The sequence below is a fragment of the Cherax quadricarinatus genome, chromosome 22 (genome assembly GCF_038502225.1).
Source record: "Cherax quadricarinatus isolate ZL_2023a chromosome 22, ASM3850222v1, whole genome shotgun sequence".
NCBI lineage: Eukaryota > Metazoa > Arthropoda > Malacostraca > Decapoda > Parastacidae > Cherax > Cherax quadricarinatus.
Genome location: NC_091313.1, coordinates 37,312,572 through 37,340,123, shown reverse-complemented (window position 1 = coordinate 37,340,123; position 27,552 = coordinate 37,312,572). Strand labels below are relative to the sequence as shown.

Sequence of the window (27,552 nt, the reverse complement as noted above, 5' to 3'; positions counted from 1 at the left end):
CAGATTGGAGGGGGAGAGTAGGGAGGAGGTGAATGTATTCAGATATTTGGGAGTGGACGTGTCAGCGGATGGGTCTATGAAAGATGAGGTGAATCATAGAATTGATGAGGGGAAAAGGGTGAGCGGTGCACTTAGGAGTCTGTGGAGACAAAGAACATTGTCTTTGGAGGCAAAGAGGGGAATGTATGAGAGTATAGTTTTACCAACGCTCTTATATGGGTGTGAAGCATGGGTGATGAATGTTGCAGCGAGGAGAAGGCTGGAGGCAGTGGAGATGTCATGTCTGAGGGCAATGTGTGGTGTGAATATAATGCAGAGAATTCGTAGTTTGGAAGTTAGGAGGAGGTGCGGGATTACCAAAACTGTTGTCCAGAGGCCTGAGGAAGGGTTGTTGAGGTGGTTCGGACATGTAGAGAGAATGGAGCGAAACAGAATGATTTCAAGAGTGTATCAGTCTGTAGCGGAAGGAAGGCGGGGTAGGGGTCAGCCTAGGAAAGGTTGGAGGGAGGGGGTAAAGGAGGTTTTGTGTGCGAGGGTCTTGGACTTGCAGCATGCATGCATGAGCGTGTTTGATAGGAGTGAATGGAGACAAATGGTTTTTAATACTTGACGTGCTGTTGGAGTGTGAGCAAAGTAACATTTATGAAGGGATTCAGGGAAACCAGCAGGCCGGACTTGAGTCCTGGAGATGGGAAGTACAATGCCTGCACTCTGGAGGGGTGTTAATGTTGCAGTTTATAAACTGTAGTGTAAAGCACCCTTCTGGCAAGACAGTGATGGAGTGAATGATGGTGAGGTTGATGAGATGATGAGAATGATGGATGAGATTGTAAATTTTCAGAGAATAGGGGGGTACTTGAAGGGGGAGAAAATGACCGATCAAGCTGATTCTCAGGACAGAAACAGTGCAGAACAGGATCCTCCAAGAGAAACCACAGTTGAAATACTCTAAAAAGTACAAGAGGGTGTTCCTACACAGAGACAACACAAACATAACGACAGCAGCCGAGGGAGAGGACAAAAAAGTGAAAGGAGCAACGAAAGGAGACAAGGATGGAACCAGCAGAGGTCAATTAGAGCAGAACAGAGCAGCAAGAGCAAGCACACACAGGACTATCCTCGGAACACCATCCCAACACAAACTACAATCCACACTCACAGCTTCCACCCAACACCCAGCTATAGAATCCCACAGTATGCTACCAGGTCTCCCACACTCACAGGCCCCCCAAACCACAGTGTTGGAAAGGAAACTGAAGATATGGTACACTAATGCTGATGGAATAACAAATAAGTGGGAGGAATGGCATGAAAGAGTCAAAGAGGCATCACCGGACATCATAGCACTCACAGAAACCAAGCTTACAGGTATGATAAGAGATGCCATCTTTCCAACGAGATACCAGATCCTGAGGAAAGACAGAGGTAACAGGGGGGTGGAGGAGTGGCACTGTTGATCAAAAACCGATGGAATTTTGATGAGCTGGAGAGAGGAGACAGGGGAGAAGCAAGCGATTACATAGCGGGAACACTTCACTCTGGAGGTCCCAAGGTGGTAATTGCAGTGATGTATAACCCACCACAGAACAGCAGGAGGCCAAGGCAAGAGTATGACGAGAGCAATAGAGCGATGGTTGACACACTGGCTGCAGTGGCCAGAAGAGCTCATGTATGCAGGGCAAAACTCCTGATCATGGGTGACTTTAACCACAAGGAGATCGATTGGAAGAACTTGGAGCCACATGGGGGCCAAGACACATGGAGGGCTAAGATGATGGAGGTGGTACTGGAAAACTTCATGCACCAACACGTAAGGGACACTACAAGAGAGAGAGAAGAGGATGAATCAGCAAGACTGGAGCTAGTATTCACCTTGAGTAGTGCAGATATTGAGGACATTACACATGAAAGACCCATAGGGGCCAGCGATCATGTGGTTTTAAGCTTCGAATACACAGTAGAGCTACAAGTGGAGGGGGAAGCAGGAAGGCCAGGACGAATGAAGCCAAACCACAAGAAAGGGGACTACACGGGAATGAGGAACTTCCTGAATGGGGTTCAGTGCGACAGAGAACTGGCAGGGAAACCAGTTAATGAGATGATGGAATATGTAGCAACAATGTGCAAGGAGGCTGAGGAGAGGTTTGTACCCAAGGGTAACAGGATTAATGAAAAAGCCAAGACGAGCTCATGGTTTGCCCAAAGGTGCAGGGAGGCAAACACCAAGTGTGCTAGGGAATGGAAGAAATATAGAAGGCAAAAGACCCAGGAGAATAAGGAGAGCAGTCGTAGAGCCAGAAATGAATATGCACAGATAAGAAGGGAGGCCCAACGACAATATGAAACGACATAGCAGGGAAAGCCAAATCTGACCCGAAGCTGTTATACAGCCACATCAGGAGGAAAACAACAGTCCAGGACCAGGTAATCAGGCTAAGGAAGGAAGGGGGAGAGACAACAAGAAATGACCGTGAAGTATGTGAGGAACTCAGCAAGAGTTTTAAAGAAGTGTTCACAGAGGAGACAGAAGGGGCTCCAAAAAGACAGAGGTGGTGCACACCAGCAAGTGCTGGACACAGTACACACAACCGAGGAAGAAGTGAAGAGGCTTCTGAGTGAGCTAGATACCTCAAAGGCAATGGGGCTGGATAACATCTCTCCATGGGTCCTGAGAGAGGGAGCAGAGGCGCTATGTGTACCCCTAACAACAATATTCAATACATCTATCGAAACAGGGAGATTGCCTGAGGCATGGAAGACAGCAAATGTAGTCCCAATCTTTAAAAAAGGAGACAGACATGAAGCACTAAACTACAGACCAGTGTCACTGACATGCACAGTATGCAAAGTCATGGAGAAGATTATCAGGAGAAGAGTGGTGGAACACCTAGAAAGGAATGATCTCATCAACAGCAGCCAACATGGTTTCAGGGATGGGAAATCCTGTGTCACAAACCTACTGGAGTTGTATGACATGGTGACAGCAGTAAGACAAGAGAGAGAGGGGTGGGTGGATTGCATTTTCTTGGACTGCAAGAAGGCGTTTGACACAGTTCCACACAAGAGATTAGTGCAAAAACTGGAGGACCAAGCAGGAATAACAGGGAAGGCACTACAATGGATCAGGGAATGCTTGTCAGGAAGACAGCAGCGAGTCATTGTACGTGGCGAGGTGTCAGAGTGGGCACCTATGACCAGCGGGGTCCCACAGGGGTCAGTCGTAGGACCAGTGCTGTTTCTGGTATTTGTGAACGACATGACGGAAGGAATAGGCTCCAAAGTGTCCCTGTTTACAGATGACGTGAAGTTGATGAGAAGAATTCATTCAATCGAAGACCAGGCAGAACTACAAAGGGATCTGGACAAGCTGCAGACCTGGTCCAGCAATTGGCTCCTGGAGTTCAACTCCACCAAATGCAAAGTCATGAAGATTGGGGAAGAGCAAAGAAGTTAGCAGACGGAGTACAGTCTAGGGGGCCAGAGAATACAAACCTCACTCAAGAAAAAAATCTTGGGGTGAGTATACCTCCAGGCACATCTCCTGAAGCGCACATCAACCAAATAACTGCTGCAGCATAAGGGCGCCTAGCAAACCTCAGAACAGCATTCCGACATCTTAACGAATCGTTCAGGACCCTGTACACAGTGTACGTGTACAGTGCGGCACCAGTTTGGAACCCACACCTAGCCAAGCACGTAAAGAAACTAGAGAAAGTGCAAAGGTTTGCAACAAGACTAGTTCCAGAGCTAAGAGGTATGTCCTACGAGGAGAGGTTAAGGGAAATCAACCTGACGACACTGGAGGACAGGAGAGAGAGGGGGCACATGACAACGACATAAAAATACTGAGAGGAACTGACAAGGTGGACAAAGACAGGATGTTCCAGAGACGGGACACAGCAATAAGGGGACACAGTTGGAAGTTGAAGACACAGATGAATCACAGGGATGTTAGGAATTATTTCTTCAGCCACAGAGTAGTCAAGAAGTGGAATAGTTTGGGAAGCGATGTAGTGGAGGCAGGATCCATACATACCTGGAGTTTACCTGGACCTGGAGAAAGTTCCGGGGGTCAACGCCCCCGCGGCCCGGTCTGTGACCAGGCCTCCTGGTGGATCAGAGCCTGATCAACCAGGCTGTTGCTGCTGGCTGCACGCAAACCAACGTACGAGCCACAGCCCGGCTGGTTAGGAACCGACTTTAGGTGCTTGTCCAGTGCCAGCTTGAAGACTGCCAGGGGTCTGTTGGTAATCCCCCTTTTGTATGCTGGGAGGCAGTTGAACAGTCTCGGGCCCCTGACACTTATTGTATGGTCTCTTAACGTGCTAGTGACACCCCTGCTTTTCATTGGGGGGATGTTGCATCGTCTGCCAAGTCTTTTGCTTTCGTAGTGAGTGATTTTCGTGTGCAAGTTCGGTACTAGTCCCTCTAGGATTTTCCAGGTGTATATAATCATGTATCTTTCCCGCCTGCGTTCCAGGGAATACAGTTTTAGGAATCTCAAGCGCTCCCAGTAATTGAGGTGTTTTATCTCTGTTATGCGCGCTGTGAAGGTTCTCTGTACATTTTCTAGGTCAGCAATTTCACCTGCCTTGAAAGGTGTTGTTAGTGTGCAGCAATATTCCAGCCAAGATAGAACAAGTGACCTGAAGAGTGTCATCATGGGCTTGGCCTCCCTAGTTTTGAAGGTTCTCATTATCCATCCTGTCATTTTTCTAGCAGATGCGATTGATACAATGTTATGGTCCTTGAAGGTGAGATCCTCCGACATGATCACTCCCAGGTCTTTGACGTTGGTGTTTCGCTCTATTTTGTGGCCAGAATTTGTTTTGTACTCTGATGAAGATTTAATTTCCTCGTGTTTACCATATCTGAGTAATTGAAATTTCTCATCGTTGAACTTCATATTGTTTTCTGCAGCCCACTGAAAGATTCGGTTGATGTCCGCCTGAAGCCTTGCAGTGTCTGCAATGGAAGACACTGTCATGCAGATTCGGGTGTCATCTGCAAAGGAAGACACGGTGCTGTGGCTGACATCCTTGTCGATGTCGGATATGAGGATGAGGAACAAGATGGGAGCGAGTACTGTGCCTTGTGGAACAGAGCTTTTCACCGTAGCTGCCTCGGACTTACTCTGTTGACGACTACTCTCTGTGTTCTGTTAGTGAGGAAATTATAGATCCATCGACCGACTTTTCCTGTTATTCCTTTAGCACGCATTTTGTGCGCTATTACGCCATGGTCACACTTGTCGAAGGCTTTTGCAAAGTCTGTATATATTACATCTGCATTTTTTTTATCTTCTAGTGCATTTAGGACCTTGTCGTAGTGATCCAATAGTTGAGACAGACAGGAGCGACCTGTTCTAAACCCATGTTGCCCTGGGTTGTGTAACTGATGGGTTTCTAGATGGGTGGTGATCTTGATTCTTAGGACCCTTTCAAAGATTTTTATGATATGGGATATTAGTGCTATCGGTCTGTAGTTCTTTGCTGTTGCTTTACTGCCCCCTTTGTGGAGTGGGACTATGTCTGTTGTTTTTAGTAACTGTGGGACGACCCCCGTGTCCATGCTCCCTCTCCATAGGATGGAAAAGGCTTGTGATAGGGGCTTCTTGCAGTTCTTGATGAACACGGAGTTCCATGAGTCTGGCCCTGGGGCAGAGTGCATGGGCATGTCATTTATCGCCTGTTCGAAGTCATTTGGCGTCAGGATAACATCGGATAGGCTTGTGTTAACCAAATTTTGTGGCTCTCTCATAAAAAATTCATTTTGATCTTCGACTCTCAGTCTGGTTAGCGGCTTGCTAAAAACTGAGTCATATTGGGACTTGAGTAGCTCACTCATTTCCTTGCTGTCATCTGTGTAGGACCCATTTTGTTTAAGTAGGGGCCCAATACTGGACGTTGTTCTCGACTTTGATTTGGCATAGGAGAAGAAATACTTTGGGTTTCTTTCGATTTCATTTATGGCTTTTAGTTCTTCCCGCGATTCCTGACTCCTATAAGATTCCTTTAGCTTAAGTTCGATGCTTGCTATTTCTCTGACCAGTGTCTCCCTACGCATTTCACATATATTGACCTCTTTTAGCCGCTCTGTTATTCTTTTCCGTCGCCTGTAAAGGGAGCGCCTGTCTCTTTCTATTTTACATCTACTCCTCCTTTTTCTTAGAGGAATAAGCCTTGTGCATACATCGAGTGCCACCAAGTTAATCTGTTCTAGGCATAAGTTGGGGTCTGTGTTGCTTAGTATATCTTCCCAGCTTATATCGGTTAGGACTTGGTTTACTTGGTCCCACTTTATGTTTTTGTTATTGAAGTTGACTTTAGTGAATGCTCCCTCGTGACTAGTCTCATTATGTCGGTCTGGGGCTCCACGCATACATGTCTGAACCTCAATTATGTTGTGATCTGAGTATATTGTTTTTGATATGGTGACATTTCTTATCAGATCATCATTGTTAGTGAAGATGAGGTCTAGTGTATTCTCCAGTCTAGTAGGCTCTATTATTTGCTGGTTTAAATTGAATTGTGTGCAGAGATTTAAAAGCTCGTCTAAGTGTGAGTTTTCATCAGAGCTGCCTCCTGGTGTTATTACTGCAACAATATTATTTGCAAAATTCCTCCATTTCAGGTGCCTTAAGTTGAAATCCCCCAGGAGCTGGAAGATTCTCCAGACAGTGGTCAATTTTTAGCAGCTGTTCCTGGAATTGCTGGGATGTTGCATCCGGAGGCTTGTAGACTACCACAATGACTAGGTTTTGGTTCTCGACCTTTACTGTGCAAACAAGTGACTCTGCAATGTACAGGCCAACCCCCCCCCCCTTTTTGCCTGTTCACTCTGTCACATCTGTATAGGTTGTAACCTGGGATCCATATTTCGTTGTCCAAGTGATCCTTTATGTGGGTCTCAGTGAAAGCCGCGAACATTGCCTTTGCCTCTGCAATAAGTCCATGGATGAAAGGTATTTTGTTGTTTGTTGCTGGCTTTAGACCCTGTATATTTGCAAAGAAGAATGTCATCGGACTGGTGGTATTGTTGATACTGGGGGGATTTTTTTTCCTGCATTAGTATCTGTATCTGTTGGTTTGGAGTGGAGGCCATCGACTGTGGTTCCACTCCAGGAATGACTGGATTTGGTGTACAATTTCTGCCATTTCCTGCCAGTTTTTTTTCCTTCCTGGCACTAAAAAACCTCTCCCTCTTGAGTGGCTGTGGCTACCCAGGTTTTCCCATGGCCTGGATGTTTTGTATCTTTTTGTCCCCTTTACATGGTGTGCCTGGCAATTTAAGTTATAGCACAGTCTTTCCTGTACTGAAGAGGTACACATTTCAGGGTGAAAAAGCTTACAGGAAGTGAGTTTGCATTTTCCTGTTGTCATATGGGCATGGCATTTTCTAGGGTGGTCATAGTTGCACGTCCCGTCTGTTTTTCCAGATTTCCCATGTCTGCAGATACCAAGTGCATAGTATGTGCACAGGCTTGGTTTCCGTTTGCCTTGGGTTTCTGTGACTGTATTCCCTGTTGGTGCATGTTTCCCTGTCTTATTCCTATCCTCCCTAGCACCAACAATGGAGCTCCCACCAGTTGTTTTTGGTAATATATCCTCACTATTGCTAGTGGAGTCCTCTTGTTTGCTATTTCCTGTGGTATTTCTAGTTTGCAATATAGGTTTTATCTTATCTTTGACTACACTTGTTTCCCCACTACGGCTCCTGTCCCCTATGAGGTCATTTATATGTATTCCTTCCTGCGTATAATTCCCGACTACCTGGACAAAATCTCCAGCTTCACCATTACTGTCTCCCAGGACAGCACCTCCTGCTTCACCATTACTGTCTCCCAGGACAGCACCTTCAGCTTCACCATTACTGTCTCCCAGGACAGCACCTCCAGCTTCACCATTACTGTCTCCCAGGACAGCACCTCCAGCTTCACCATTACTATCTCCCAGGACAGCACTATCAGCCCCACATTTACTGACTACCAGGACATCACCTCCAGCCTTACAGTTTCTGACTACATGGCCAGTATCAACGGCAGTACCATTCAGCCCAGACTTTTTATGTTCCCATCTGTTGTAGAAAGCTTCCAGGTTGTCTATGAAAGCAGCTTTGATGTTATCCTCTTTTAATACCCTTGTAATTTTAGTCCACAGATTTTCCTCATTTGGGCATACCCAAAAACACTTCCCTGTTTTAATGCTGCTTGTAGCTAGTTCTTGGATATCTGCACAAGGGGCGTGACACCAATTTTCACAAAAATGACAATTTATCCACGTGGAAGCCCGTTTGTTTGATTGACTGCAGACTATACAGAGCTTCATAATGATTTGAATGGTTGATTTACTGTAATTCTACTAGCAAGCTCTTGAATACTCTATTAATAACCTCCTTAAATGAAGCTCTAGCTATCTGTATTTCTATTTCTAACTGTACTTGTATATTGGACAGCTTACCGTGTACGTTCCTGATTTATATTTATTGTTTGTGTTTGATAAGGGCGCCTACAACCCCATCCGTTTACAGTCTGCTTTATTGTCCAACGAATCCGTTTGAAAGCAGTCAAGGGTTCGGACCATCAAGGGTTCGGACCAGTCGAGGCTTTAAGCAGAGGTATGATAAATCTCACGGTTCAGGGAAAGTGACCTAGTAGCGACCAGTGAAGAGGCGGGGCCAAGAGCTTGGACTTAACCCCTGCAACCTCAACTAGGCGATTACACACACATGCAGGCGAGTATCGACCCTTGCAACCACAATTTTGTGAGTACACACGAAGTGGAATAGACTGGCAAGTGAGGTAGTGGAGGCAGGAACCATACATAGTTTTAAAGGTTTGATAAAGCTCATGGAGCAGGGAAAGTGAGGACTTAGTAACGATCAGTGAAGAGGCAGGTCCAGGAGCTATGACTTGGGCCCTGCAACCACAAATAGGTGAGTACATATACACGCGCACACATGTACACACACATGCACACACGGCGCCAGGAGCTGAGTCTCGACCCCTGGAACCACAATTAGGTGAGTACACGATTAGTGCAGAAGCTAGAGGATCAGGCGCATATAACAGGAAGGGCACTGCAATGGATCAGAGAATACCTGACAGGGAGGCAACAACGAGTCATGGTACGTGATGAGGCATCACAGTGGGCACCTGTGACGAGCAGGGTCCCAGAGGGGTCGGTCCTAGGACAAGTGCTATTTTTGGTATATGTGAACGACATGATGGAAGGGTTAGACTCAGAAGTGTGTCTGTTCGCAGATGATGTGACGTTAATGAGGAGAATTAAATCAGACGAGGATCAGGCAGGACTTCAAAGAGACCTGGACAGACTGGACACCTAGTCCAGCAACTGGCTTCTCGAATTTAACCCCGCCAAATGCAAAGTCATGAAGATCGGGGAAGGGCACAGAAGACCGCACACGGAGTATAGGCTAGGTGGCCAAAGACTGCAAACCTCGCTCAAGGAGAAAGATTTTGGGGTGAGTATAACACCGAGCAAGTCTCCGGAAGCACACATCAAGCAGATAACTGCTGCAACATATGGGCGCCTGGCAAACCTGAGAACAGCATTCCGATACCTTAGTAAGGAATCGTTCAAGACACTGTACACCGTGTACGTCAGGCCCATACTGGAGTATGCAGCATCTGTTTGGAACCCGCACTTGATCAAGCACGTCAAGAAATTAGAGAAAGTGCAAAGGTTTGCGACAAGGTTAGTTCCAGAGCTAAGGGGAATGTCCTATGAAGAAAGGTTAAGGGTAATCGGCCTGACGACACTGGAGGACAGGAGGGTCAGGGGAGACATCATAACGACATATAAAATACTGCGTGGAATAGACAATGTGGACAAAGACAGGGTGCTCCAGGTAGGGGACACAGAAACAAGAGTTGAAGACTCAGATGAGTCAAAAGGATGTTAGGAAGTATTTCTTCAGTCAGAGTTGTCAGGCAGTGGAATAGCCTAGAAAGTGACGTAGTGGAGGTGGGAACAATACATAGTTTTAAGACGAGGTTTGATTAAGGTCATGGAGCAGGGAGAGAGAGGACCCACTAACCAAGAGCTAAGACTCGACCCCTGCAACCACAAATAGGTGAGTACAAATAGGTGAGTACACGCACACACAGAGAAAGAAAGGTTAAGGTTGAGGGAATTTGGTCTGACGACACTGGAGGACAGGAGGGTCACAGGAGACATGATAACGGCGTATAAAATACTGCGTGGAATAAACGAGGTGGACAGAGACAGGATGTTCTAGAGATGGGACACAGAAACAAGGGGTCATAATTGGACGCTGAAGACTCAGATGAGTCAAAAGGATGTTAGGAAGTATTTCTTCAGCCACAGAGTTGTTAGGAAGTGGAATAGACTGGCAAGCGATATAGTGGAGGCAGAAACCATGCATAGTTTTAGTAAGTAAGTAAGTTTATTCAGATATACACAAATACAGTTACATAGAATTATCATACATAGCAGCATATGTGTAGAGAACCTGGGATAACCCAGAAAAGTCAGACTGAGTGACTTATTTCCATTGGGCGAGGTATGATAAAAGTCATGGAGCAGGGAGAGGGAGGGCCCAGTAGCAGTCAGTGAAGAGGAGGGCCAGGAGCTGAGTCTCGACCCCTGCAACCACAATTAGGTGAGTACACACACACACACAAATATATATATATATATATATATATATATATATATATATATATATATATATATATATATATATATATATATATATATATATATATATATATATCCATTATTTTTCATTAACACATCGCCCTTCTCCCACCAAGGCAGGGTGGCCCGAAAAAGAAAAACTTTCATCATTCACTCCATCAATGTCTTGCCAGAGGGGTGCTTTACATTATAGTCATAAAACTACAACATTAACACCCCTCCTTCAGAGAGCAGACACTGTACTTCTCATCTCCAGGACTCGAGTCCGGCCTGCCGGTTTCCCTGAATCCCTTCATAAATATTACCTTGCTCACACTCCAACAGCACGTCAAGTTCTAAGAACCACTTGTCTCCATTCGCTCCTCTCTAACATGCTCACGCATGCTTGCTGGAAGTCCCTAGCACAAAAAACCTCCTTTACCCCCTCTGTCCAATCTTTATTAGGCCGACCGTTACCCCTCCTTCCCTCCACTACAGATTTATACACTCTCGAAGGCATTCTGTTTCCTTCCTTCCTCTCTACATGTCCGAACCACCTCAACAACCCCTTCTCAGCCCTATGGATAATTGTTTTGGCGATCCTGCACCTTCCCCTAATTTCCAAACTACCAATTCTCTGCATTATATTCACACCACACATTGCCCTCAGACATGACATCTCCACTACCTCTTGCCTTCTCCTTGTTGCAACATTCACCACCCATGTTTCACACCTATACAAAAGCATTGGTATAACAATACTCTCATACATTCCCCTCTTTGCTTCCATGGACAAAACTCTTTGTCTCCATAGACTCCTAAGTTTACCACTCACCTTTTTCCCCTCACATCAATTCTATGACTCGCCTCATCTTTCACAGACCCATCTGCTGACACGTCCACTCCTAATTATCTGAATACATTCATCTCCTCCATACTCTCTCCTTCCAATCTGATATCCAATCTTTCGTCACCTATTTTTTTTATCCTCATCACCTTGCTCTTTCCCATATTTACTTTCAATTTTCTTTTTTTACATACCATACCAAATTCATCCACCAACATCTGCAACTTTTCTTCAGAATCTCCCAAAAGCACAGTGTCATCAGCAAAGAGCAACTGTGACAACTCCCACTGTGTTAGATTCTTTATCTTTTAACTTCACATGTTTTGCCAACACCCGAGCATTCACTTCTCTTACAACCCTATCTATAAATATATTGAACAACCATGGTGACATCACACATCCTTGTCTAAGGCCTACTTTTACTGGGAAATAATCTCCCTCTTTCCTACATACTTAAACCAGCACACAATCCTCATAAAAACTCTTCACTGTTTTCAGTAACCTACCTCCTATTCCAAACATTTGCAACATTTGCCACATTGCCCTCCTATCCATCTTGTCATACACCTTTTCCAAACCCATAAATGCCACAAAAACCTCTTTACCCTTTTCTAAATACTGTTCACCTATATGTTTCACTGTGGGGTCTGGCTCCGTGGTAAAGTACTAGGACTGATACAGAGTTTGCATCAAAGAAATTATGTGAATTAAAAAGCGCTGGCTGTTAAGGATCGTTAAAATATTTTTAATGTTCGGATGAATGTATCTTTTTCACAGTACATTTCATCGAGTTAAGTAATCTACTTACTGTCACAGCAAGTACAGTCTGGCCCGTCACAGCTGAAGTTGGAGAGTGCAGTGAAGCAGAGTCTTTTGTCTATACAGATGCCAGGACAGTTATCAGAATCTGGACACTTGGCTTCACGATAGGAACAGCACTTACAACCAGTGTTACCACAGCTTCCATTCACCACACGCTCCTTGCTGTTGCAGGATACTCTGCACACTCCATGCCCATTGCAAAATGGATGAGCATTGCACTCTGTTGAAGAACACAATGTTAAACTCAGTAACAGTACAAAGCTTCAAATTAGTGGCATTTTTGACTGAAGACAACGATGACTTATGAGTACCTGAATGTGGGAAAGCGACAAGACAGCCAGACAGCACAACTGGTCACCGTGATATGTGAGCAGTGTGGCAACACTTAAAGTGAAAATGAACCTGCCAGGTTTAATTTTTAAAATGTTTTAAAAATGTAAAAAAATAAAATATTCCAACCAATTTCCGTAATTTTGAAAGTTAAATCATTTACTTAGTATGTTTTAGGCAAATTGCATATTTGCCAATATTTGGTCATAATTGTTGAGAGGTTGGCAAAATAATCAATATGTTCTTAATTTATTATTTATAATAATTGCACAGTTATTTTATTTTCTGTCAAAATTTGACAATGACACCACTTGAATTTGCAGACAAAAGTAGTGACAGCATTCATTATATTAATCAGTGACAGCAATCCTTTTATTCTTCAGTGACAGTAATCATTACATTCCACAGTAACAGCAGTTCTTAAATTCTTCATGTTAAGTTGCGCAACACCTGCTCTGCTACCAAACATAATATAGTAGGTTTTGCCAGTGTTAAGTGTAAGTTTATTGGCCGTCATCCAAGTCGATATTTTGAGCAGCTCCTCGTTAACAATGGTGTTGAGGGTGGCAAGATTAGGGTGAGAGATGACATAAGTCATGTCGTCAGCAAAGAGAATGGGTTTCAGGTGTTGGGATATGTTTGGAAGATCCCTCTGCCACCTTGTATTTACTGGTAACACTTAGTATTAACTAGTGACACCTAGTATTCACAGATGCAACCTAATATTCACTAGTGACACCTAGTATTCAATAGTGCCATCTACTATTCACTATTACAACCTAATATTCACGATTATTCACTAGTGCCGCCTAGTGTCAATTAGCGTTAGCTAATAATCTCTAGTGCCACCAGGTAGGAACTAGTACCTCCTAGAATTCACTAGTACAATCTAGTATTTACTTATGCCTCCTAGTATTCACTAGTGCTTCCTAGTATCACCTAGTATTCACTAGTACCACCAAGGCTAGTGAACAAAAAAGCATGAAAAGGTCAAGAAGGTATTAAGATTATATCAACAAAATCTTGGATCTTACAATATTTAATATACGGGAATGGTACAAAAAAGACTTTTGTTGCCTTTTTTCAACTAGTTTTTTTACATAAGCTTTCTTAGCTATTTAGTTAAAAACTTTACACCTTCTAGCAACATTGTTCACGGAAATTAAGAGATTGTTAGATATAAGAGGAATAATACTACATATTGTCATAAGTAGAATGTTTCGGCACATATACTTACTGTCACAACATACACAATCAGAGCTGGAACATTCATGGTGTCTGATTCGATTAGTACACATTCTCTTGTCCATGCAGACGCCTGGACAGTCAGCAGTGTTGGTGCATGTGGCCATGCGTGATGTACAGCATCTGCAGCCAGTAGTGTTATCACACACTCCAGCATCACGCTCCTTGTTCTCACACTGGGCTCGGCACACTCCATGACCGTCATCACACAACTTCTGATTATTGCACTCTGTTGAGGTACACACACATGGAGCAATTTGAAAAACAGAAAATGAAACTTGTTAAAGAATACACAAGGAGTATATTGAAGATCCCAATGAATGTTAATGAACAGCCACAAAATTTTAGAGACAGGTTCATTCCATTTTTAAGAAAAGAGAATTATAAAATGAATATATTACCAACTGGAACATTAGACACAAAGTTTATAAAGCTTAATTACATATAAGACACAAACTATTACCTAACTGAACCATACAATAATTATTATTATCAGAGTAAGCGCTAAACCGACAAGGGTCATACAGCGCTGCAGGGCAGTATGTAGTGCGGTGGTTATAATCAGCTAGGTGGAGAGGAGATCAGAGGTGAGGGAAGAGAAGGGATGGAAGGGACGCTAAGTGTGATATGTCAAAGTTCGTATAATAAGGCAGTTGCTGACAAAAAGCCAAAAAGTGCTTGCGAGTCAAAGGTGGGATCGTCTGCAAGTAGAAAAGATAGAGGAAGAGTGGTGGGGTGGCGGCATCGTTGGAGGTAAATCGACAAGGGCAATCGACAAGGAAGTGAAGAACCAAAACAGGGACCTGACAAGGCTCACAGAGAGGAACAGGGCGTCTATACATGAGATACTCATTGGTAAGGCATGTATGACCAATGTGGAGCCGGGAGAGTGCAGTCTCCGAGAACGGCAATGGTGGAAGGAAGTTGGCCACAAACCTAAAAGCAGTTTAATAGAGTGCAATTTGTTACGGCGTATGCCTGACCACCGTTGTTGCGAATGGCAGCGGAGAAGGGCAGAGATGACTGGAAAATATTCCCTGTATGGAATACCCCTATGAGAACCCGGGAGATCATGCACCTCTATCTGCCTGTTCATTGCCCTGCACACCAACGTGACCAGGGACCCAGCAGAAAACGACATCTTTATTCTTGCTAGCCACTCAGCGCACACTCGGCGCAACCATTGTTGAATACGGAGGACTAATGGATGAGGGGAGTCGAAGTGTTTAATGGCTTGTAAAGCACCGAGGGAATCCGAAATGATCACGAACGTTGAAAGAGACATATACGTAATACAAAGAAGAGCTATGAGGATGGCATACAATTCTGCAGTAGAAACACTAGCCGAGTCCAACAAGTGGCCTCGGATAATGTCATCAGGGGAAAACTGCCGCAAACCCAACACCATCAGCAGGTTTAGAACCATCTCCATACACAGCAATGGCATGAGCATGCGACCGGAAGTGCTCGAGAAAAAGAGTGAGTAGCAGGCGTAGGTAAGAAAGCTTTGGCGCACGATAGCGGGGTATACAAACTGTCGGAACTTCCCAAGGGAAAAGGGAAAAGGCAGGCACTAAATGAACGCACAAGGGGGGCAACTGAAAGGATTGGAGCGAGTGAATGTGAAGAGAAAACAGTCGGAATAGGCAGGGGCTTCGAACAAACAGTGGGTTCCTACTAATGTCTGAGACTAACCGATACTTGTAAGGAACACGGAGATCATGAGCGTGGACAAAATAATGAAGACAATGAGCACCACGACGATTAGCCAGGGAAGGAACACTCGCCTCTGCATAAAGGTTTTTAACAGGGGATGAACGAAAGGCACCAAGGCACAGAGAGACCTTGGTGATGAATGGGATGTAACTTAGAGTTGCGGGAGAGGCCGCAGAATAGACTGTCACCATAATCCAGCTTGGACAAGACTAGGGTGGAATGCAAATGGGCAAATGGAGAAGAGTGCAACAATCTGCTCCCCATGGATGATGTGCAAGAACGTTAAGGAGATTTAGCCGACCATGGCAAGTCATCTTTAAAGAAGAAATGTGAGGTCTCCACGTCAGCCGGCAATCAAAGAGCAGGCCAAGAAACTTGACCGTGTCACATGCCGTCACATGAAAGTACAATGGAGTATCCGGAATAAGCAGACGCCTAGCGAAGGTAATGAACTGGGTTTTCGTACTAGAAAATTCAATGTATAGGAGCCTTTGAACCAAGTGAGAGAGTAACTGTGGTAGGGGACCTGAATGCTAAAGTAGGAGAAACTTTTAGAGAGGGTGTGGTAGGTAAGTTTGGGGTGCCAGGTGAAAATGATAATGGGCCCTTTGATTGAACTTTGTATAGAAAGGGGTTTAGTTATAGGTAATACATATTTTAAGAAAAAGAGGATAAATAAGTATACAAGATATGATGTAGGGTGAAATGACAGTAGTTTGTTGGATTATGTATTGGTAGATAAAAGACTGATGAGTAGACTTCAGGATGTACATGTTTATAGAGGGGCCACAGATTTATCAGATCACTTCCTAGTTGTAGCTACACTGAGAGTAAAAGGTAGATGGGATACATGGAGAATAGAAGCATCAGGGAAGAGAGAGGTGAAGGTTTATAAACTAAAAGAGGAGGCAGTTAGGGAAAGATATGAACAGCTATTGGAGGATAGATGGGCTAATGAGAGCATAGGCAATGGGGTCGAAGAGGTATGGGGTAGGTTTAAAAATGTAGTGTTAGAGTGTTCAGCAGAAGTTTGTGGTTACAGGAAAGTGGGTGCGGGAGGAAAGAGGAGCGATTGGTGGAATGATGATGTAAAGAGAGTAGTAAGGGAGAAAAAGTTAGCATATGAGAAGTTTTTACAAAGTAGAAGTGATGCAAGGAGGGAAGAGTATATGGAGAAAAAGAGAGAGGTTAAGAGAGTGGTGAGCAATGTAAAAAGAGAGCAAATGAGAGAGTGGGTGAGATGTTATCAACAAATTTTGTTGAAAATAAGAAAAAGTTTTGGAGTGAGATTAACAAGTTAAGGAAGCCTAGAGAACAAATGGATTTGTCAGTTAAAATTAGGAAAGGAGAGTTATTAAATGGAGAGTTAGAGGTATTGGGAAGATGGAGGGAATATTTTGAGGAATTGTTAAATGTTGATGAAGATAGGGAAGCTGTGATTTCGTGTATAGGGCAAGGAGGAATAACATCTTGTAGGAATGAGGGAGAGCCAGTTGTGAGTGTGGGGGAAGTTCGTGAGGCAGTAGGTAAAATGAAAGGGGGTAAGGCAGCCGGGATTGATGGGATAAAGATAGAAATGTTAAAAGCAGGTGGGGATATCGTTTTGGAGTGGATGGTGCAATTATTAAATAAATGTATGGAAGAGGGTAAGGTACCTAGGGATTGGCAGAGAGCATGCATAGTTCCTTTGTATAAAGGCAAAGGGGACAAAAGAGTGCAAAAATTATAGGGGGATAAGTCTGTTGAGTATACCTGGTAAAGTGTATGGTAGAGTTATTATTGAAAGAATTAAGAGTAAGACGGAGAATAGGATAGCAGATGAACAAGGAGGCTTTAGGAAAGGTAGGGGATGTGTGGACCAGATGTTTACAGTGAAACATATAAGTGAACAGTATTTAGATAAGGCTAAAGAGGTCTTTGTGGCATTTATGGATTTGGAAAAGGCGTATGACAGGGTGGATAGGGGGGCAATGTGGCAGATGTTGCAGGTGTATGGTGTAGGCGGTAGGTTACTGAAAGCAGTGAAGAGTTTTTACGAGGATAGTGAGGCTCAAGTTAGAGTATGTAGGAAAGAGGGAAATTATTTCCCAGTAAAAGTAGGTCTTAGACAAGGATGTGTGATGTCACCGTGGTTGTTTAATATATTTATAGATGGGGTTGTAAGAGAAGTAACTGGGAGGGTCTTGGCAAGAGGTGTGGAGTTAAAAGATAAAGAATCACACAAAGTGGGAGTTGTCACAGTTGCTCTTTGCTGATGACACTGATCTTGGGAGATTCTGAAGAGAAGCTGCAGAGATTGGTGGATGAATTTGGTAGGGTGTGCAAAAGAAAATTAAAAGTGAATACAGGAAAGAGTAAGGTAATGAGGATAACAAAAAGATTAGGTGATGAAAGATTGGATATCAGATTGGAGGGAGAGAGTATGGAGGAGGTGAATGTATTCAGATAATTGGGAGTGGACGTGTCAGCGGATGGGTCTATGAAAGATGAGGTGAGTCATAGAATTGATGAGGGGAAAAGGGTGAGTGGTGCACTTAGGAGTCTGTGGAGACAAAGAACTTTGTCCTTGGAGGCAAAGAGGGGAATGTATGAGAGTATAGTTTTACCAACGCTCTTATATTCAAATTCAAATTCAAAGTTTATTCTCAATAAGGATTACAATGCTGTATGGGTGATGAATGTTGCAGCGAGGAGAAGGCTGGAGGCAGTGGAGATGTCATGTCTGAGGGCAATGTGTAGTGTGAATATAATGCAGAGAATTCGTAGTTTGGAAGTTAGGAGGAGGTGCGGGATTACCAAAACTGTTGTCCAGAGGGCTGAGGAAGGGTTGTTGAGGTGGTTCGGACATGTAGAGAGAATGGAGCGAAACAGAGTGACTTCAAGAGTGTATCAGTCTCTAGTGGAAGGAAGGCGGGGTAGGGGTCGGCCTAGGAAAGGTTGGAGGGAGGGGGTAAAGGAGCTTTTGTGTGCGAGGGGCTTGGGCTTCCAGCAGGCATGCGTGAGCGTGTTTGATATTAGTAAATGGAGACAAATGGTTTTTAATACTTGACGTGCTGTTGGAGTGTGAGCAAAGTAACCTTTATGAAGGGGTTCAGGGAAACCGGCAGGCCGGACTTGAGTCCTGGAGATGGGAAGTACAGTGCCTGCACTCTGAAGGAGGGGTGTTAATGTTGCAGTTTAAAAACTGTAGTGTAAAGCACCCTTCTGGCAAGACAGTGATGGAGTGAATGATGGTGAAAGTTTTTCTTTTTCGGGCCACCCTGCCTTGGTGGGAATCGGCCAGTGTGATAATAAAAAATAAATAAAATTTAAAGCCATGAGAAGTGGTCCAATGGGAGACTTGGTCTATGACAACCTGAAGGGAGGCTGCTACTAGTCGACAGTCAGTGTCAGAGTAAGCTATAGAGAAGTCATCAACATAAAATGACGACCAAATATGCAAAGGAGAAAAGGAGTAGTACTGAGGACACAACCCTGTGGGACTCCTTCGGCTTGTACAAAGTCCAAGGACAGCGAGGACGCCAATACAGAGCCGAAAATGTCTATCGGACAAGAAAGCAACGATGAAGTTTTGGCAGATTAGCACGGAGGTCTAAGGAGTGGGCTTGGACAAGAATGTTATACCTCCAAGTGGTGTCATATGTCTTCTCTAGAACAAAAAAGACTCCTAGGACAGAGTGGTTGTTAGCAAAGGATTTCGAATATATGTATTTAAGTGGAGCAAGGGGTCTACAGTAGAGCGGCCTTTGCAAAAGCCATATTGGCGAGGGGAAAGTATTTTGAGTCCCTGAGAACCACATCAGACGTTTATTCACCAATTGTTCCATTACCTTGCAGACCACACTGGTCAGGGCAATGGGACGATAGAGAGGTGTCATGCCCCAAGGTGCCCGGTTTGTGAAGCGGTAGCACAATATCCAATTTCCATCATTGAGGGAGAACCCCTCATTCTCAAATAAGATTGAAAAGACGTAAAAGAATGAGAAGGGCCTAGAATGGAGATGTTGTAGCATAATGATGTGGATATCATCGAGTCCCGTTGCTGACGGCCGGCAAATTGAAAGTTTGGACTCCAATTTTAGGAGAGCAAAAGGTACATTATATGGCTCCAATTCACTGGGGGAGAAATCTTAGGGCAATTGCTCTTTGGTAGGCTTAGACGCAACAAATAAGGGACAGAGGTGAAGCCCTCGGGAGATATGGACAAGATAGTTCCCAATTTCTGTGGCAATTTCTAGAGGTTCTACGACATCATCTTAAGCAACCTGCAAAACAGGAGCTGGGTCTGGAGTGTACTTACCACACAATTTCTGCACCTTTTTCGGGGAAGACGAGGTAATGGTAGACACTTAGTCTCGCCAACAAGTGCGTTTAACATCACAAATAAATCGACTAGCAACTGTGCTTGCCCACTTAAAATCCAACAGATGCTCTGCGGTACTATTATATCGATAACGGCTCCATGTAGCACGTTTTAAACTCTCTGCGTGGGTGCATGTATGATGCCACCAAGGTATGCATGCCTGAGAATGCCTACCTGTGCCAGTTCATCAATAGAGGACGAAAGGGGATCCTTGCAAAAGATGGTAAGATGGAGGTTTAAGTCAGAATCTGCTTGAGCAAATTGCCAACGAGGGCTATGAAATGGTCGGGTTTACATAGTAGAAGTAAGAAGGATGGGAAAGTGATCACTATCATGTAAATATGGAAGAGCAGACCACGCAAAATCAAGTGCAATGGGCGATGAACAGACAGTAAGATCAAAGCAGGAGAGAGACTGAGTGCGAGAGTCAAAATGGGTAGGAGCACCCGTGTTTAAAACATGAAGACGATGAGAAGCGAGAAGAGTATCCAACTGATCACCACAAGAGTCACAGTGGGACCCTCCCCACAGGTGATGGTGAATGTTAAAATCACTCAACAAGATGGGCGGCGGTAGAGAAGAAATTAAAAAAGCGATATCAGAGATACAGAATGCACGGGAGGGAGACAGATAAAGAGAGCAAACTGTAAACCATCTGTGTAAATAAATACGAGCTGCAGTATAATGCAGCGGGGAATGAACAAAAACTTGTTGATACGGTGTAACAACGCACACAAGAAACACACTTTCATTATGTGATTCTTATGCGATCGGGAGAATGTAACAGCACATAGCCCGAAACGGGGTGAATGACAGCAGAACGAATTTTGGGCTTTTGCAACCCAGCACATACCGGGGACAACTGGGAGAGCAACACTTGGAGTTCTCCTCGATTGCCCCTAAGGCCACGAATATTCCATTGTACAAAGGACATTATGTACAGAAACAAAAATGGCAACAATAAGAAACTATAAAACCTATGGGCGTTTAGGATCAGTAAAGTCAATGTGTGGGGGCAATGGTAAGCATGTAAGCACAGAAGAATTAGAATGTTGCAGAGGAATAGCTTGTTGCGAGGGTCATGAAATAGAAGGTGTAGAATGAGGTGCATTGGCGTCCATCGTGGGTGTCGTCTCCATAATATAGCTGGAGATAGCGTCTAACTCTCGGTTAAGGAAGTCGACGATGCCACGATGTCAGAGACAGGAGAGGCATTGCCTGTAAAGGTCGTAGTAACTATGGAGGCAACCAAAGAGGTCCGAGGGGGGTGGGGTGTATGACGTGGTAGAAGAGTCCCGCAGTGTAACGGGAGAGGAAGGAGGTTGGAGGACAACTATGGAATAAGATGGGGGGAACAGGGAAAGAGGGGACTACACGAGGGGGGTGAACCCCCACCTTCGTGTGAGAGCTGGAAAGGGGTGAGAACTAGGCTCCAAGGCAGAAGAAATTCTGTGTAGGTGATGGACGTGAGGAAAGTGTAGGTCTGCAAGGTCTTGTAGGCTGGGAAGCAAGCGAGCGAGATGAAGAAGCAGAAGTAGGAGGTGGTGTGGAGGTAGGTGTGTCAGAGGATAAAATTGCAAAAGAATTAAAAACTGGAGTGACCCCTGAAGACACGGACAGACACAGATGGATTGGGAGGTGGAAGGCCCGTCGAGGGTGGAGATCTTTGGGCTACTCGAGGGTGGAGATCTTCGGGCTACTCGAGCGTACGGGACACGAGGAAGGTTGAGCTGAGAGACAGCCATAGTGTAAGGCCCTCATGCTCCTTAAGATAACGGATCTCTCATTCATTAAAATAGACCTGGCAACGGCATGAAAAGGAAGGATGAGGTTCCTTGCAATCGAGACAAGAGGGAAAACTACAAGACGTACTGGAAAGATCTGCTGCACCACAGACCGGGCATTCTGCCGTTGATCTGCAGTGTTTAGCAGGATGCCCAAAATGCCAGCAATTACGACACTGTTGGGTAGTGGGAACTACTTGACGGATCTCTAGGCGATGGCTCACAATACAGACAGAGGTCGGAAGTTCATGGCAATCGAAGGTTAAATGAACGATGTTACTAGTGCTTCCGCCCACGAGCGGGCAGGATGTATGTATCTACCATAAGAATAGGGATGTTTTGAAGGGCTAAATGTTTTAAAATATCATCGCCACAAGACAAAAAAAATCTCTCTGCACAATGGTACGTGGTAAGACCAGAATACCACTGCAAGAATTATGAGTAGCGTGCTTACGAACGGTGACTGGTATGTTATCTATGGAAGTGATGTGGGAGAGAGCACGAGCATGCTCTGAATTCTGTACTCTAGCGACATGCACACAACTTCGAAAAGCGTGGAAGGATATATTTTGGCCAACGTGTTGTTAAAGAGTTTTACCAATTCCATGATCAGAAGGTAATCAGTTCGAGACATCATTTGTAAAGAAAATAATTTGTCCATTGCATACTCATTATCCCGGTATGCAAAGGTAGCGAGTGTTGCATAGGTCGTTTGAGTGATCATCGACGAACTGTCATCAGTAGGTTGTCTTGGACGTTTAGGAGTAGTACCGCAGGCGGTCTGACCTGAGGGAGGTGGACAATCCGAAAACCATCGCACTGCATTCAGGGAAGCCGGACGCATTGTGAAAGGCATGCTAAAAGTAGCAGCATGTAAGCTTTTTCACCCTGAACTGTGTACCTCTTCAGTACAGGAAAGACTGTGCTATAACTTAAATTGCCAGGCATACCATCTAAAGGGGACAAAAAGATACAAAACATCCAGGCCATGGGAAAACCTGGGTAGCCACAGCCACTCAAGAGGGAGAGGTTTTTTAGTGCCAGGAAGGAAAAAAAACTGGCAGGAAATGGCAGAAATCGTACACCAAATCCAGTCATTCCTGGAGTGGAACCACAGTCGATGGCCTCCACTCCAAACCAACAGATACAGATACTAATGCCGGAAAAAAATCCCCCCCCCCAGTACCAACAATACCACCAGTCCGATAACATTCTTCTTTGCAAATATACAGGGTCTAAAGCCAGCAACAAACAACAAAATACCTTTCATCCGTGGACTGCTTGCAGAGGCAAAGGCAATGTTCGCGGCTTTCACTGAGACCCACATAAAGGATCACTTGGACAACGAAATATGGATCCCAGGTTACAACCTATACAGATGTGACAGAGTGAACAGGCAAAAGGAGGGGGGGGTTTGGCCTGTACATTGCAGAGTCACTTGTTTGCACAGAACTGCTAAATGCCTCAAATGATGTAGTGGAAGTTTTAGCAGTAAAGGTCGAGAACCAAAACCTAGTCATTGTGGTAGTCTACAAGCCTCCGGATGCAACATCCCAGAAATTCCAGGAACAGCTGTTAAAAATTGACCACTGTCTGGAAAATCTTCCAGCTCCTGCACCCAACATCTTGCTCCTGGGGGATTTCAACTTAAGGCACCTAAAATGGAGGAATATAGCAAATAATATTGTTGCAGTAATAACACCAGGAGGCAGCTCTGATGAAAACTCACACTCACGCGAGCTTTTAAATCTCTGCACAAAATTCAATTTAAACCAGCAAATAATAGAGCCTACTAGACTGGAGAATACACTAGACCTCATCTTCACTAACAATGATGATCTGATAAGAAATGTCACCATATCAAAAACAATATACTCAGATCACAACATAATTGAGGTTCAGACATGTATGCGCGGAGCCCCAGACCGACAAAATGAGATTAGTCACGAGGGAGCATTCACCAAATTCAACTTCAATAACAAAAACATAAAGTGGGACCAAGTAAACCAAGTCCTAACCGATATAAGCTGGGAAGATATACTAAGCAACACAGACCCCAACTTATGCCTAGAACAGATTAACTCGGTGGCACTCGATGTATGCACAAGGCTTATTCCTCTAAGAAAAAGGAGGAGTAGATGTAAAATAGAAAGAGACAGGCGCTCCCTTTACAGGCGACGGAAAAGAATAACAGAGCGGCTAAAAGAGGTCAATATATCTGAAATGCGTAGGGAGACACTGGTCAGAGAAATAGCAAGCATCGAACTTAAGCTAAAAGAATCCTTTAGGAGTCAGGAATCGCGGGAAGAACTAAAAGCCATAAACGAAATCGAAAGAAACCCAAAGTATTTCTTCTCCTATGCCAAATCAAAATCGAGAACAACGTCCAGTATTGGGCCCCTACTTAAACAAGATGGGTCCTACACAGATGACAGCAAGGAAATGAGTGAGCTACTCAAGTCCCAATATGACTCAGTTTTTAGCAAGCCGCTAACCAGACTGAGAGTCGAAGATCAAAATGAATTTTTTATGAGAGAGCCACAAAATTTGATTAGCACAAGCCTATCCGATGTTATCCTGACGCCAAATGACTTCGAACAGGCGATAAATGACATGCCCATGCACTCTGCCCTAGGGCCAGACTCATGGAACTCTGTGTTCATCAAGAACTGCAAGAAGCCCCTATCACGAGCCTTTTCCATCCTATGGAGAGGGAGCATGGACACGGGGGTCGTCCCACAGTTACTAAAAACAACAGACATAGCCCCACTCCACAAAGGGGGCAGTAAAGCAACAGCAAAGAACTACAGACCAATAGCACTAACATCCCATATCATAAAAATCTTTGAAAGGGTCCTAAGAAGCAAGATCACCACCCATCTAGAAACCCATCAGTTACACAACCCAGGGCAACATGGGTTTAGAACAGGTCGCTCCTGTCTGTCTCAACTATTGGATCACTACGACAAGGTCCTAAATGCACTAGAAGACAAAAATAATGCACATGTAATATATACAGACTTTGCAAAACCCTTCGACAAGTGTGACCATGGCATAATAGCGCACAAAATGCGTGCTAAAGGAATAACAGGAAAAGTCGGTCGATGGATCTATAATTTCCTCACTAACAGAACACAGTAGTCGTCAACAGAGTAAAGTCCGAGGCAGCTACGGTGAAAAGCTCTGTTCCACAAGGAACAGTACTCGCTCCCATCTTGTTCCTCATCCTCATATCCGACATAGACAAGGATGTCAGCCACAGCACAGTGTCTTCCTTTGCGGATGACACCCGAATCTGCATGACAGTGTCTTCCATTGCAGACACTGCAAAGCTCCAGGCGGACATCAACCAAATCTTTCAGTGGGCTGCAGAAAACAATATGAAGTTCAACGATGAGAAATTTCAATTACTCAGATATGGTAAACATGAGGAAATTAAATCTTCATCAGAGTACAAAACAAATTCTGGCCACAAAATAGAGCGAAACACCAACGTCAAAGACCTGGGAGTGATCATGTCGGAGGATCTCACCTTCAAGGACCATAACATTGTATCAATCGCATCTGCTAGAAAAATGACAGGATGGATAATGAGAACCTTCAAAACTAGGGAGGCCAAGCCCATGATGACACTCTTCAGGTCACTTGTTCTATCTAGGCTGGAATATTGCTGCACACTAACAGCACCTTTCAAGGCAGGTGAAATTGCCGACCTAGAAAATGTACAGAGAACTTTCACGGCGCGCATAACGGAGATAAAACACCTCAATTACTGGGAGCGCTTGAGGTTCCTAAACCTGTATTCCCTGGAACGCAGGAGGGAGAGATACATGATTATATACACCTGGAAAATCCTAGAGGGACTAGTACCGAACTTGCACATGAAAATCACTCACTACGAAAGCAAAAGACTTGGCAGACGATGCACCATCCCCCCAATGAAAAGCAGGGGTGTCACTAGCACGTTAAGAGACCATACAATAAGTGTCAGGGGCCCGAGACTGTTCAACTGCCTCCCAGCACACATAAGGGGGATTACCAACAGACCCCTGGCAGTCTTCAAGCTGGCACTGGACAAGCACCTAAAGTCAGTTCCTGATCAGCCGGGCTGTGGCTCGTACGTTAGTTTGCGTGCAGCCAGCAGCAACAGCCTGGTTGATCAGGCTCTGATCCACCAGGAGGCCTGGTCACAGACCGGGCCGCGGGGGCGTTGACCCCCGGAACTCTCTCCAGGTAAACTCCAGGTAAACACCGCAGCACCTGAAGCAGGTGACGAAGCGTCTGCGGCAGAAGGTACAGGGGTATGAGAAGGGTCAAGAGAATGAACCTATAATGAAGCCGGGTCAGAACAGGGTGTGGGAACAGAAAGGGGTCTGGGAGAAGAAAAGGTTTCACTGGGCGAAGACTCCATAATAAAGGTGCTTTTCTATGATATCTCCTTGTTATTTTAAGAAAAAAAAAAAGGAAAGAAGGAAAGAAAAAAAAAGGGACAGTCGCTCGGAGGCATGGAGGGGCTGAAAGCTCCTCCCCTCATCCAAGAGGGGCTCGAGCCCACAGGTAGTGAAGATGCAGCGTGGAACCCATGCGATACCCTACCCTCCATACCAGTAAACCAGCGCTCCGGGATAGCAGCCCCAGATCTACCGAGCTACCTCGGCGAACAAAAGAAAGGGCGGTCAGACACCTGGAGTTTACCTGGAGAGAGTTCCCCGCCGCCCGGTCTGTCACCAGGCCTCCTGGTGGATCAGAGCCTGATCAACTAGGCTGTTACTGCTGGTTGCACGCAAACCAACGTATGAGCCACAGCCCGGCTGGTCAGGTACCGACTTAAGGTGCTTGTCCAGTGCCAGCTTGAAGACTGCTGGGAGGCAGTTGAACAGTCTCGGGCCCCTGACACTTATTGTATGGTCTCTTAACGTGCTATTGACACCCTTGCTTTTCATTGGGGGGATGTTGCATCGTCTGCCAAGTCTTCTGCTTTCGTTGAGAGTGATTCTCGTGCGCAAGTTCGGTACTAGTCCCTCTAGGATTTTCCAGGTGTATATAATCATGTATCTCTCCCGCCTGTGTTCCAGGGAATACAGGTTCAGGAACTTCAAGCTCTCCCAGTAATTGAGGTGTTTTATCTCCGTTATGCGCGCCGTGAAGGTTCTCTGTACATTTTCTAGGTCAGCAATTTCACCTGCCTTGAAAGGTGCTGATAGTGTGCAGCAATATTCCAGCCTACAAATTATGCTTCCTTCGGCTGCCACCTCCCAAAACCGGCAGGCCGCTTCTGGAGATACACCCATTACCTGAAGGGCACCCCACCCACTTCCTGGAAATCTGGGAAAGTAGCAGGGCACCTTCAGACATTTCAGATTCCACGGCAAACCACACCACCTCCGAGAGTCCTCACAGAGTGGGACGAACCCGGGCACGCCATCCCCTACCTACAAACTGTAATGCCAGAGGGGAGGACCCCAGAGGCCACAAACGAGATGGAAAACAAGGGGAGGATGGGGAGAGGGGAGAAAAGGGAGGTATGGGGAGGGTGGGGTAGGGAAGGGAGGATTGGAGGGTAATTAGGTTCGGTCGGGGGAAGAAGATCAAGAGGTCCATTTCCTCAGACCAAGAGCCTCTTCACTACTAGAAGGAGCCCCCCTTGAAGAGGAACCATACAATGAGCAAGGTAAACCATACACTGATAACGAATCAAAGCTAAGGCATAAAAAACAATTCGTAGCTTCCTCCAGAAAGAGGAATGGAGCAGCCAGTGATACTGTAGTCTGGCTCTGGTCTATT

The 27,552-nt window shown here is 45.0% G+C and overlaps 1 protein-coding gene across 1 annotated transcript in view; it reads right to left on the bottom strand.

The window, feature by feature from the left end:
• Nucleotides 1-27,552, bottom strand: part of LOC128689818 (keratin-associated protein 16-1-like) — a 79,149-nt gene that overhangs the window by 9,766 nt on the left and 41,831 nt on the right. Inside the window, exons 6-7 of the mRNA XM_070087713.1 lie at nucleotides 13,898-14,134; nucleotides 12,317-12,550 (exon numbers count right to left, since the gene is read on the bottom strand). Of these exons, the coding sequence (XP_069943814.1) occupies nucleotides 12,317-12,550; nucleotides 13,898-14,134 (471 nt within the window). The remainder of the gene's footprint in view (nucleotides 1-12,316; nucleotides 12,551-13,897; nucleotides 14,135-27,552) is intronic.